Genomic DNA, 14,556 nt, shown 5'->3' with positions numbered 1-14,556 from the left:
TCGTATGTGGAAACTGATCTCCTCAATCAGCCCTTACCCACTGATGGGGGGTGGGTACTTTAACATTGCACCACAAAACACACTAGACCACTGTGGCGTGTGTCTACAGCACCCTCAGGCCACCGCTACACGTCTCACACTTATGCAAGATAACACCTTAGTTGACGTTTGGTGACATATTTACCCTACCGGGCGCGGAGGCACCTGCGTCTCCAACACACATGGCTCCTGGTCCCGTATTGACCTATGGCTGGTTACACGGGATGTTGCATGCTGGGCCTCATCCGTCGAGCATATCCCCGGTGCGCGTGACCCGGTGAATCCTACTCACTTCCCAGCGTATGTTTGCATGGCGCCTGCCCCCGTTTGCACTTCGCAACACTGCATTCAGGGAGGAACTGCTTGCTGCCATTGTCGACTTCTTTGAACTGAAAGCTGGTTCTGTGGAATCGCCCTCTGTGAAACTTTTATGGTAGTGATCCGGGAGGGGGGGAAGCATCGCTAAGCAATCTGGAGTGCTTCAATCTATTCCAGGTGCCCTGGAGTGGCGAGAGGCAGAAATCAAGACCATAAAAATATAACTGACCCTTACCTCACTGTGCTGGCAGACATAGGGGCTAAGTTGACCGAATACCACACTGAAGCCGGACGCGAGGTGGCATACCTTGGCCGTGAGGCACAGGCTCGCTGGTATGGAGAGGGTTATTGCCCTGGCAAAACTCTAGCAAATCTATTGAGAAGGCCCCATGACTCCTCATACATAACAGAATTATTGGATGACACTGCGGGTAGAACTACACCCCCCCAGTGAAATATTCACTAGAATCGTGTCATTTTATTCCCAACTATACACCGCTGGGGTGCAGACACTCCATGACATCATAGAACAATATCGAGTTGCTATGGCTCAGTGATGGACCCCGAGAATACCTAGATGAACCATTCACCACCGAGGAGATCGCACAGGTCATCATTTGCCTTCTGGGCGATAAAGCACCAGGATCGGATGTGCTTACGCCAGCGTTCTATAGTGAACACGCCTCTATCCTCAACCCCACCTTGCCGAAATGTATAATGAATCAGTCACTGGTGGCCTCTTCCCCTTCACCCTCCATGAGACACTTATCACACTTCTTCTTAAACCAGAGAAATCGCCTGAGTGTTGCGAATAATATCAACCCTTCTCATTAATCAACACCGACCATAAGATATATGCGAAATTGTTAGCAAACCGACTCCTCCTACTCATGCCCCATATAATCTGCCCAGATCAATCTGGCTTTATACCAGGCCGCGTTACGTCACACAACTTGCGTACCATTTTTTCTATAATACACCAAATCAACCCCTCTCTGCTTGCGGTGGCAGGCCTGCTGGACACCAACAAGGCATTTGATTCATTAGAATTGCCTTTTCTCTTCTCTCTGCTTGGCTGCCTGGGTTTTAGCCCAGGCTTCATTCATAAAATCAAGCTACTTTACACCCTGCTCTCAGCGCGTATTAAAATAAATTGGCAAATTACAGATCTCATCACAATCACTAGGGGCACAAGGCAGGGCTGTCCACTTTCTCTGATGCTGTTCCCCATTGCAATTGAGCCACTGGCAGCGCGGCTGCACCAGTACCATACGCAGCGAGGCATTGGTTTTTCGACTCGCAGCTTGATGACCTCTATGTATGCGGACGACGTTGCATTATATATACGCGCGCTGCAAAATAACCTGGCACCAATGACGAGAGAGGTGATACGATTTGAAGGCTACTCTGGGGTACAAATAAACTGGAGCAAATCCATCCTCTTTCTCCTAACTGATGCAACACAACCCTTCCCATGGAATATCCGATAAAGTGGGCTATGGGACCGACCAAATATCTTGGCATTTGGCTAAGCAGGGACACAGAGGAGCTTTGGAAAGCAAACTTTGGTAGAGCTATGGAACGGCGTGAAACTAAAATTCTTGTGTGGAAACATTTCCCGCTGTCCTTGGCGGGTCGCATTGCGATAGCCAAAATGGTAGTTCTGGCGAAACTACTATACCTGTTTCTGAATATTCCGGTACCCATTACCGCGCACTTCTTCAAGACGCTGCGATCAAACATGATCACTTTATTATGAGCCGGCCTTCAGCCGTGTATCGCCTACGAAACCTGGACGTTACCTTTCTCGCGTGGCGGAATGGGAGCTTCAAATTTCAAGCTCTATGCTCACTGCACCCACGCTAGCTTTCTTCACTTCTGGCTGCACCCTAAGACCCTTTCAACCGGATGTGGCAGTCGAGACAGGCTTGCTTCCCCCTGGCTGCTTCAGCCTGCACTGTTTCGGCCGCATACAGCTCCTAGGCACAAAATGAATACAGTCAAGTGTGTGCGCTGGGCATGGGAGGGTGTCCGCAGACAAGTTCTCTATATGCGCCGGCGATGCAACTGGCTTACAATCCCTCTTTCCCTCCACTGCAGACCAGTGGGATGTCGCGATGGGCTGCGTTGCTGGGTACACGCACTAATGCTGACCTTTACCCCAATGGGCAGTTTACATTTCTCCACAATTGTACCGCACCCCAATGGCACTCCATAAAATGGGCCTGGCCGTGGATGCGCAATGTGCGCACTGCTCGGCACCTGACGCAACATTCAGACACCAAGCCTGGACATGCTTGAGCATTGCTAACTACTGGCAGGAAGTGTGAGAAATTATCAGCACCATCACCTCCAACACATCACACCAGACCCCATCATGTGCCTACTGGGATATGTCAGAGAGGTCACGGATGCCAGCCGTAGACTGGTCGCAATGCTGCTGGTGTTGGCCAGATGTAGGGTGGCGATCCTGTTGGGCCGCAAGCTGGCACCATTGGCCAAAACTTGGCTTGCAGACGCAGCACACTGCCAGACGCACATGAGCAAATACTGGAACCTAATGGCCTTGGCGAGCAGGCCGCATGATATCTGGGCTCCCCTCGTGACATACCTTGCCAATCTGCTGACGCTGATGAAGGCCCTGATGCCCATGAGACAGTATCCCAGATCCCTCGGCCCGAGCCCCTGCGCAGTCCCGATGCTATCAGGCCTGTAACTTTATGACTGTGAGATCCTATGACTTGTGTCCATGTTAGCCTATAAACGATGTCTGCATGCCCCGGATAACTATTAAGATGTCATATATTCCTTTCGCACCGTTGTCATGTATTTACTCTGCTAAATGCAAAATATCAAAATGCACAATTGAATGCCTACATTGTAACGTGGTTTATCTTCAATAAAGTTCTTTAAAAAAAAAATTTAAAACTGAAATACTCCCACAGTATCCCAAGATCTCACCTAATTACATCATTCTGCTGTATTCTATATGCTCAGCTGTCCTGGTTAGTATAGTTTGGTTGTTCTCCTTACACAGGTTTAGAATTGGCTAGTTGTGAGAGGTTCTAAGACTTTTCCATTTGTTTTAACATCTGGCATTTATGTTTCAAATTGTTTGGGCAAGAGTCTGATTTTGGGTTTTGCTCCTATTGATGTGTTTGTCTGAACACATTTCATCTTGTGAGTACTATTATTTGTAAGACTGCTTTGTTGAACAGATACTATGGTAGATTCTTTTTTTTTTAAAGTTCTTTTTTTAACCATAAACAACATGCTTCCATGGTAATTGTACAATATACACAGCAGTAGAGCAGCACATACAAATTAGATCATCATTCACAATGCAGTTCCCCAAATCTTAACTTTTACCAAAGTGACCATGGATAATCTGAGATCACTAGCATCCTACTGAAAGGCGTCACTCAAGCACTTGAAAAATCTCCCCTGTAGGCCATCCAAGCTGCCCAGGTCTTTTCCCATTTTCGTGGGCATCCTCTACTTTGGTACACCGCTTGTTTCGCCCTTTGACACCAGTCCAGATAGTTTTCCCAGCCCTCAACTATTGGGACCTCAGCGACTCCCCACAGTCTAGCAATATTTCTTTTTACCCCTACCCCCGGAGGTGCGAGGCAGACTGTGGCCCATTTGGGCCATCTATGCTAGTATTCCTAACCTGTTGTAGTAGGCCAGATCGAATGCTGTGTTGATTGGTTCATTTGTGAATGTTATAGGTCTTGTATCCTGTATAACATTGCTCTATGTATACTCTGATTCTTCTACTTGTTGTAATATGCGATTGTTGCTTGGAACCATCAGACTAACACTAGTACTCTTATCGCTGCAGCCCGTGCAGGTAAGAGCGGTGAGGCCAGGTGAGGTGGGGTTTCGACGGACGAAGATGAGGGGAAAATAATTATTTATTTAATTTCCCCTCTTCACGGTTCGTCAAAATACCCCCTCACCCGGCCCCACTGCCTCACCTCTCTTACCTGCACAGGCTGCGGCTGACTGTTATTTGGGTTAGCTGGTCTGGCTGATCATCTCTTCAGTTAGACTACAGGTTCTACTTCTAGGCTCTGCTCATTGTTGGTCATGTGCTTCTTTTTTTAGTTAGGTTGCTAGCCATTTTATTTTGCTCGTTGGTACAGACAAACGAGATGTAGCGGCATGGGTCAGACAACACCCCTTTCTCTATCATATTTGCTCCACGTTTCCACTGTGTTTTCACAGATTACAGGGAAGTTTCTAGGGCTATTCGTGTGATTTAGTCGAGTCACACCATGTCTCTGGGTTATGCCTGGCTAGCCAGTTGTTCATGTTTGGCAGGTGTTATTCAGCTTCCTGGATCTATAATTTGCTCTGTGGTGGGATGGGATTGATGTTGTTCACTGGATGGTGTGGTAGGAGCTTGTGCTTCTAGGTGAATTGAGGTTGAAGTCACTGAATTCTGTTCTGGTGTATCCTCCTTTAAAAAGAACTGTGTTGAGGAAGAGATATCTGCTAAAGTTTTGATCACTTATGAGTGTGATTGACTAATCTTCATTGTACATCTCTTCGTCACCACCTTAATGTCTCTGGTTTCAGCTTTGCCTGTGATCTTCCCCATGTGTTGACGTCATAGAAGTTGTAAGAGTTGTGGGTGGTTGTATTTGCCCAAGGAACTGCAAAAACAAATTTCTTTGAATTCCGCGTTGTTAGACCTGAAGAAACGCTTTTTTTTTAAACATGTTAGTTCATTTGATAACATCAGTGTATTTTTCTATTCGGTCAAAAAAGATACTGTTGCTTTCACGTTATCTATATCTACAGAGAAAACAATCAGGTCATACACACCCAGCCTAGAGACATTACAGTCTCGTTCTCTAATGCCTAACCGCTGGCATACTGTAGTTGACTTCTGTTACATTCAGCCGCGGCCCTTGCAGGTAAGAGCGGTGGGGCGGTGGGGCCGGGTCGGGGGGGATTTTAACGGACGACAGCGAGGGAACATTAATTTTTTAATTTTCCCTCTGGGTCGTCAGTAGAATCCCTCCCCAACCCGGCACCACCGCTCTTACCTGCAATGGCTGCTCCTGGTTACATTGCTTTGTCGCAAGCCTGATACCATAGATATGTGAATGATAAAAAGGTTCCTTTTCAATCACTTCAGGAACCAAGGAGTGCAGGTGACACCCCAACCACATGTGACTGCCACTCCTTCCGCATAGCTGCTGCTTCTCCGCACATGTCAGCATGCCACCTCACCCAAACATGACTTTCACGACTCCAAAACACAGCTGTCACCTCCACTACTCGTGTGTCTCTTCTTACACAGTACTCACATCACTCTAACACTATACTGCCAGTCCCCTATTGTAGGCTTCTTCCCCACACTGCTCCCCCTCCTTCCCACATGTATACCATCCCTCCAACTCCAGGCTGCCATCCCTCAAACATGGTTACCTTCTCTTCCACACTTTTAACACATGGCTCCCCTACCTAGAATGTTTCCATTCCACACATGACTATTATTTCCCTCTCTAGACTGAAATCTCTCCCTTATAAGAATTCTTTCATTCCTGTACCAGGTTTAATGCCTCTTAGGCTGGTATGACCTGCTTATACCATGCTGCATCTCTATGACAATAATCTGCCTACATGAAGTATGATGCCAGATTGAGATGAGGGCTTCAGAGTGAATAGTCGCTCACATTAAGGCGAGCAGTTCACTAGGGGTAAACATTTCACTGGGGTGGGGGTGAAAGTTTCACAGAGAGGATATGGGGCCTTGTGCCGTGTCTGAATCGAAAGAACATAGGTTAGGGGAGTTTACATAGGTATACCAGACACATTCCCATTCCACCAATCCTCTCAGGACATAGTGAGTGCGTTCTCTCCTCACACACTGTGAGTACATCCTTCCTCACACTTTGTGAGTGCATCCCATGTATTCACATAGTGCGGACACCCTTCTTGCTCAATGGGTGCACACCCTCCACACATACTGCAAATGTACCCACTTGTGGTAAATGAGTACATTTCTTGTTTGCACATTGTGTTTGCACCCAGAGCACTGAGAGTACCCTTTCTCTGGCCATGCTAAGAGCACATCTGTCTTTACATTTTAATCACTGAAATATTGAATATTGTATTGTGTTCCTAATTGACCATTGAGTGAAATTATCACACAGGGAGGACCTCAGATGAGTTGAGGCGGCACTGGTTCGTGAACTCTGACTGTGCTGCTCCCTCTTGTTTGCTACTTGCCCTGCTGTCATCTCAATACCCCAATATTCACTCTCTCCTCAGGATCACTCTGATAACAGCATTGGTATTGCCTCCACCATGGCCCACGAAATGGGACACAATTTTGGAATGAGCCACGACTCCTCTGGTTGCTGCACGGCGAATGCAGCTGAAGGCGGGTGTATAATGGCCGCCGCTACTGGGTGAGACCTTGTGTGTACTTTCAAGAGAAATGTCTTATTGCCCATTGTCTCACTTCCCTCTTGATTAAGCCTTGTGTTACAGCCTGTGCTAGACTTTGTGTTGCCACCAAGTGAATGCCGTGTTTTCCAGCTGGCCACAACTATCAAATAGTTAAAATAAGTAGGACATATTTCAAGCCATAATTTTTCACTATATACAGGACCCACCTTTTGTAAATCAGTGCTGACCCTGCTCCTGATAGGAAACGTCCATCTACAACATCCAGGTGAGGCCCCCTCCATAAGGGAACTAAAGTAACCCCAGGCCAATTTCAGTCTTGTTTGGCCTTTTCAGTGAGATATAGCTTTGATCTTGTGGCACAGCGAGCAACGGGCCCACCTCAAACCATAACGTTGGCCACTTAGGGCATTACATCAACCACACAAAAGGTGATAAGTTGATGGCATTCACACCTATGATTCTAGGTAGAACCCAGACTGGGATTACTTGTGTGCTCTCTGGAGGGAATCTGTCCTGGCAGTTCCTGCTGGACTGTTCTTATTTGAGTAGGGTCAAAACTGATTTGCTTATGGCTGATCTCTGTCTGAATGGCATAATTGGGTAAAAAGGATGGATTTGAATGTAGTCCTAGCAATCACCAGCGTCTGAAATGAATACCCTGAGCATGGTGCTTTCTGGATTTTGAGTCCTGTGGCACGTGCTCTGCAACCCTGGATGTAATTAAGGCTGGTTTGGCCGTACTAGGCATCAATCATTTTCCCCGGAGGCTGGGAGGGTGGGGGCAATTTTTAAAAGCACTGCAAATGCTGATGTTTTAAAAGCACTCAAAAGTTCCCTGTATATTCAGCAGTTTTCTGGCAACAATGAAAGTGTCAAGGTAACTCTGGTGATTAATGTACCTGCTAGAGAGAGATGGGAGTTATGCCTAGTGACAGTTGTGACTCATCTAAGGTAGCACAGTGTTAATATGCCTGCTGCAAAGGACATGTGCCATGCATAATGAAGAACAATATTTTATGTGAACAGCTCGGTGTGTTACTGCTTCTGTCATAGAGAATTTTTTTTTACTGTGAAATTCATAAATTGCAATCATAATCTAGCACAGTGAGCTATGAACTGCGATCAAATAGTTACATGCAAGCAGCATGGTACATGTTAGAAAGATAGGTTTTTTCCTAGTTTTTAATTTTCCTGATGTTGCTAAAAAAGGTTTAAGTAGAAAGAAAATCTCTTTATTATAGACAACCCTAACCACTGTGTTATGTTCTGAATCCTGGGTTTGTTCTTCTCCAGTCCAAGCATACTTAAAAAGTACCTACCAGTATGGGTTTGGATGGCATGTGAATCCTTGACCTTGTAGTCCTCTTTGAGTGATGTGCATTCTCTCTACACTGATATAAACATGCATGATTCACTGTCTCTGTATGTGTGTGTGATTTAAAGTGCTCCGACTCCCTACACTGGTATGAGAGATGCTATAAAACAAATAAAATACATGTGAGATAGGGGCTATGGAGAGATGCATACTCCTGGAACACGTTTGAGAATGTAGAATAGTCGGTACGCAGCGATACGTCTGCTTACACAGTTTTACACAGGGTGCAATTCTTCATGCGTACAGTCCATCTTATTTCTGCACTGGCACTTTCATTTATGTATTTTTTTTCTCCATCGGAAAAATAAAATTGGTGTAGAAACAGAGTCTTCCAATACACTCCAGTCAATTTTTCGGGGGGTCTTCGTTGACCATTCTCACGCTGGAAAGCGATTTACTTTTGCCCTTGAAAGCAGTAAAATCGCATAGCATTTCCGGGGGTGGAGGGTGGTGGCTTGGAAAAATTGTTTATGAATACTCATAGGCTTTCAAGTTTGTGACTGTGCTGAAACTTTCACAGTCATCTCTGCCCTGGAACGCCCATTTGCCGCATGGTTTACTTCCTGTCTGTGATAACCCACATTAGTTACACCAGTAGTTTTTACCCATTTGACTTCTGTGGACCTTCATTTAATCATTACTGGAATCGGAGGACCCCTATTGAATCATTTTTGCAATCCCAGTACCGCCACTGATTCATTACTGGAAGCCTAGGACCCTGCTCTAAGCATTTTCAATTATTTGAACAGCAAAACAATATATAAAATACAGAAACAAGCATTCTTCAAATAGGTACACAAATGATGAAATATTTAATTTAATTGTCAAATTATTAAAAAAATCGAAATGTAATTTTTAATGAGAAGGTTGGAGCTTTTCTAAATTCAATTGAGGCCACTCATAGTCCATACTACATTCTGTTGGATGGACTTGCACTGCTCCCACAAAACATCTGTGTATACTAAATTAATTTTTAGCTTCCAATTTCAAAGTCCTTCACATTTACAGAACATCTTAAAATTTTCCGTTTTCCATTTTACTCTGTTTTTTATACATACTTTATTAATCTGTTATTAATATTTAATTTTTTTGTAAGCAGTCGTGGACCCCCTGGGTTGGCTTTACAGACCCCCTCTCGTCCCTGGACCACAGGTTAAGAACCACTGATCTACACAATGAAAGGGCTCAGGTGTCATGGGAGTAGCCTTCTGCCATCCCTTAACCGGCCTGCATGTCAAGTAGAGTTCAACTATGAGCACCAAATCTGCACTTCAGACCTCTGAGACCCCTGCCACCCTCTCCTCACAGGCACCCGTTCCCGAGAGTGTTCAACAAGTGCAACCGAAAGCAGTTGGATCGCTACTTGCTGACGGGTGGTGGGATGTGCCTGTCCAACAGGCCTGACACAAGCACCATGTATGGCGGCTCCCGCTGCGGCAACGGGTACCTGGAAGATGGCGAGGAGTGCGACTGTGGTGAGGAGGAGGTAACAACCTTTCCCTTTCAAATACGTACTTCCCCATCTCCAGCATGTCTTAGTTTGTGGACACTCATTCCTTCACTTGTCTCTGGTACCTCGTATGCAAACATTGCCTTATTTTGTTTCCTGCAAACTGAACCAGTGCTATATATTCTGGGTGTGCACAATATAATGTGCTTAGTTTATTCTACTGCTCTTTGGGCAGAATAATTTCAGCACTTGTAACAAATTGTCACTAAATGCCTTTGTCTGTTTCTCAGGAATGCACGAACCCCTGCTGTCATGCCAGTAACTGCACATTGATTCATGGGGCGGAGTGTGCTCATGGGATCTGCTGCCAGCAGTGCCGGGTAAGAGAGCTCAGTCACGCCACAACCCCCCTTTGATCATCTTTCATTGTCATCACAGATCCCATGGCACTTGGGGCACCCTGATAACACTTACATATACTGATGTCTTCCTCCCAGCTTCCATGCAGCTTCCTATCATCCCAACTTCATATCAACCTCTGTATCTCTTAGCTCCTCCTGGTCCCAGTTCTCACTGTAACCTCCTAGTGTCCCATTCCCATCTGTGACCTTATTTTCCTTTAACTCTAGTTCCTTTTGTCACCCTATCATTCTCTTGCGACAGCTGTCTGTCCACCACGCTCTGCTTGTCCTCCCCTCGTGCCCCACTGAAGGGAGGCCAATAATGGCTCTTGCCAATGTGGCTCAGTTGTTTCTTTATCATAACAGATAGCACAGGATGTAAAGACCCCTAAAGCTTTGACGTTTGCGAGTGTAACCATTATCTTGTCCTCTACGTGGAACTTCTACATTCTGGACTTGAATGTAAAATTTCATTTTTGTGTACCTTGCAGAATAATCGTTGTTCTATTGCTAATTAGTGCAACCAATTAGCATCTATCCGGGATGTAATGTGTGGCAACAGTTCTCTGTGTTAACAAATCATATCAGAGTTCTAATTGCAGGTTAAACACATGTGGTGATGGGATGGGCTCTGTGAACCACCCCAATCACAATCTAACAGTAATAAAACTTTAGACTGGACCCAATTCAAACAACAAAGATTAACAACTTTTTCAGACAGGTTTTTTACTGTGACAGTTGATATGAGTGTAGTACTGACACAGCATTGCGTCTCTGTTGGAATGGAAAAGTTCTCTGCATGGCAAATTACATGTACCCCTGTCCTGAGTGCCCAATTGCACTGTTGTCTGGATCCCTAATGCTGATTATTTTGTCATGGGTAAACACGAATCATGAGTGTGTGCACTGACATAGGCCTGTCTCATGTATTGTGGTATTGTTTGACCAGGAGGGACGCTAAAGTACTACAGTAATAGTGGTGGAAGGCTGCAGCCGTCACCAGGAGTTGAGCAGTACGAGCGCTGTGGTGGCAGCATACTGTGCAGCGATCAGTAGTAGTGAACAGATACTTTGTCATCCTTGCTGCCTCTCATTTTAGCTTTTACTTCAGCCTTCTCTTTCACCCCTCCCCCCCTCAGGTCTCTCGTCACCCTATTGACAATATGCCCCAACCCAGGTGCTTACTCTATGACTATAGAAGTAGTTATTTGTTATCCATAGAGTGGATAAAATGCAGCTCTTAAATTTGGAAAATCAATTAAGTAAGAACCCTTTATTGCGAGTGCCTTCACAAGGAGTTAAGCAGAACACGCTCTATGGTGGCAGCATACTGTGTAGTGATCAATAGGACTGAACAGGTCCTTTTTACCCTGTGACACTGGAGTGAGTCTTACAGGATCACTCACCTTTTTAAAAGTTCTGCTGCTGTGTGCTTAACTCACCCTTGGCCCACATAAGATGGCTGTGGGGTGCTATGCAGTGCAGGAGTAATGACATTGTGCTGGATGTGCGTGTGCCAGGAAAGGGTACAGTACAGGGAACGAGCAGTACTGTGCAGTATATGTGTGGTTAGTGCATGTACTGAGTGCATGTATGCATGCGAGGAATACATTGAGTGAGAGATGTAGTGCTGTGCAGTGCATGCACAATGAAAGGATGTGCTTAGTATATGTGTGCGTGTGTGAAGTACAATATATGTAGATGAAGTGTTGTGCAGCGCTCACATGGTGAGTGTGTGTGTCCTGGCAGTGGTGTGTTTGCAAATAGCACACCCTGGTACAATACAGAGCGCCTACAGTACTGAACAGTGCCCACAAATAGAATTTGTGTGCTGATTGGATCTGTCTCAGTAGTGGCACAATGCATGGAGGTGACAGTACTGGAGAGCAAGTGTGCTGGAATGTACACTGAGTGCAAGTGTGACTGCAATGGTACATTATATGCAGGACCCTGGGTTCCATTTTAAGAACCCCAGGCCTATCTGTTGAAAACATGAGGAACAGAGGAATACCCCACACAGATTTGTGTATTGCTGCATTCCTGTGAGCTGGGTGGGGCACACACTGGAGGAATAAACTCCCCTTTACACTTCAAAAGATTGCTCTTTGATGATTCAGTGATAGATCACAAGCAGTGGCATAACAATAGCCCCTGTGGTGCAGGGGGGGCGAGCTCCAGGGGCCCCACTTCGGCACTGTGCACGGGCAGGACTAAGAGCTCTTAACTGCATGGGGGACCCCCTAAAAGTCCTTTGCATGGGGGCACTCAAGTTCTGTTATGCCACTGATCATTAGGAAGGGGCCTGGGCACATCTCAAGAAGGAGATGGGGCTAATAAGGGAATCATAAAGAGTAGGGCTGGGAGCCCAGGATTAACCCTTTGGTGGTGACATCCTGGTGTGAACCCCCACAGGAACTGTGTTGTGGGTCATTCTGCTTCTGAGTTTACCTAGTGTGACAGACATCCTTTCAATAGGAAAGAAGAAAAAGAAAACTGTACATTTAAAAGAAGCAGAACCCCAACATAAATCTTCAACGTCTCATGCCCTAAATCACATTTGGTGTCTGGAAATGGACTATAAGAGGGGGAGGTTGAGACTCCCAAATTGGTCATCTGCAACGCAGCCCGACGGGCTGTGTGAGTAGAGAAAAATCTCAAAGACTTCTACCTCTGAGCAGTGCTAGGGGCCAAGGCCTGCTAGTCTCCCTGCCGGGTTAGGGGGCATCACCCAGGGAAAACCAAGATCACTTGCCCTGGAGCCCGGAGCATCAGTGCCTGCCTACTTGCCAAAAGCAGTTTGTCCTGTGAGGAAGAGAAGAGCATTGGAGGGAGTGAGGTCCAGTGGGGAGCCCTACCCAGAGGACTCCCTGAGCGGGGTGTGAGGAGAACGTCTGTGCACTGATCGGGTCATTGCCAATATGCAGGAATGGGCGCCATTTGCGAGTAGAGGTCTGCCATGTAAGAAGTGCCATGACCCGCACTGCCTCGGTCAAGTGACCCCATATGCCAAAACGGGTTACCATTGAATGTATTGGGTCAGGAGCTTTGAGGCTTGTTCCCCCTTTTTTATCAGCAACCCTGTACGCCAGGAGGGGCTACTATGGTGAGGGTGTTTGCATTGGAAGTGTCTGTGCAAGACTGCAAGTACTGTGGCAACCCCGTATGCCAGGAGGAGCTGCTGGTACCACTATGGCCAAGAAATCGGGTCAGTGCCCGAACAGAAGAAGTGCAGTTGTGACCGGCGGATCAAGCCCGCACACTGAGACCTGCACCTGATGGATTTTCTAAGGGTCACAAGGATACTGCTAGAGGTACCGCACCCTCGCAGTGCTTTATTCAGGAGCCAGAAGAGGGGAAGAGTGTCTTACCTCTATTTGACTAACAGGGGCAGCTCTGATTGCTGTAACCAACCAGCAGCTGGCTTGAGGGAGAAAGCCTGCACCTGCCGTGTGCTGCCATGTGTACTGCGGGCAGCCAGACTTCACTGAACAGGATCCGGACTTGTGAGCACCCGTGGAGTGGGCACTCGCTGCATCGCTGAATGCTTCCATACCGCCGTAGCAGGTAAGACTGGAGCTGGGCCTTTGGGGCGACAGGGGACTCACTGGTAATGGTACTATGGCACTGTAGACACTTTTGACTAATATCTAAGGAGTCAAATGGGAACTTTTGAGTATGGCTCTTCTAGTAAGCATTCCCTGGATGTGGCCACCAGTGAATGGAGAATAACCCCGAAAGCGTTATAAGAAAGAGGGTGGGCATGGATTTGCCTACTACTAGAGCCTGGACCTCAAGAGGATTGTGTTTTTTGCTAATGAATGTCATTATTCCTTTGAATGTTTAGAGTTAGAAATAAAATACTTATTCTTCTTATAAAAGTAACTATTGGACTGGACATTGATTTATTGTTTGTACTGTTGGTACTTTGAGTTATGAGCAATGTTCAATTACCTGTATCTACACTTCCCCCCCTGAGGGAACCTTTGACTGCTCATCGACAGCTACCACTGAGAATCAAGTGTAGAAAGGGGTACTTGGCCCAGCATAGTCGGTCCCTAGGACCACCACGGTTGGGCCAAGCATCCCTTGCATGCCCCATGCCCCTCTGAAAGGAGTTCTAAGAGTTACAAAGTAAAAAATCCCTTACAAACTATGTGAAATGGAAACAACACAAATGTCCCTTGATTTCCAGGCAATGCTAAATCAACTAGAATTATGCAAAGGAAGTTGCTCTGGGTTTGTATAGAATCCTAGTGGCTCAAATCGGCATAAGCTATGTCTTGTTATAATTCCATACGTAATACATGTAATGTTCACAAAATTACACATACTACACAATTTACTCTTGGGTGACTGCGTGTATCGGTTTGTACTGGAAGATGTGTCTCGACTACAAAACTCACGGAAGACACAACTTTCTTGTCTTTGCACTGTGGCTCAATGGCTAAATCATGTTTAGTGCCAGGCAAATAAGCCATTGTTAGTGCACGTGTGACAAATTACATCATCTTCTTGTGACACTTGGTAAATCTAGTGCTACTCTA

At 46.1% G+C, this 14,556-nt stretch overlaps 1 protein-coding gene across 1 annotated transcript in view; it reads left to right on the top strand.

The window, feature by feature from the left end:
- ADAM19 (ADAM metallopeptidase domain 19) overlaps positions 1-14,556 on the top strand; it is a 353,591-nt gene that overhangs the window by 230,025 nt on the left and 109,010 nt on the right. Inside the window, exons 11-13 of the mRNA XM_078653717.1 lie at positions 6,646-6,785; positions 9,470-9,647; positions 9,902-9,991. Coding sequence (XP_078509843.1) covers positions 6,646-6,785; positions 9,470-9,647; positions 9,902-9,991 — 408 coding nt within the window. The remainder of the gene's footprint in view (positions 1-6,645; positions 6,786-9,469; positions 9,648-9,901; positions 9,992-14,556) is intronic.

This window comes from Lissotriton helveticus, chromosome 7 (assembly GCF_964261635.1).
Source record: "Lissotriton helveticus chromosome 7, aLisHel1.1, whole genome shotgun sequence".
NCBI lineage: Eukaryota > Metazoa > Chordata > Amphibia > Caudata > Salamandridae > Lissotriton > Lissotriton helveticus.
The sequence above is the reverse complement of the archived record's forward strand: the minus strand, read 5'-3'. Positions and strand labels throughout refer to the sequence as shown.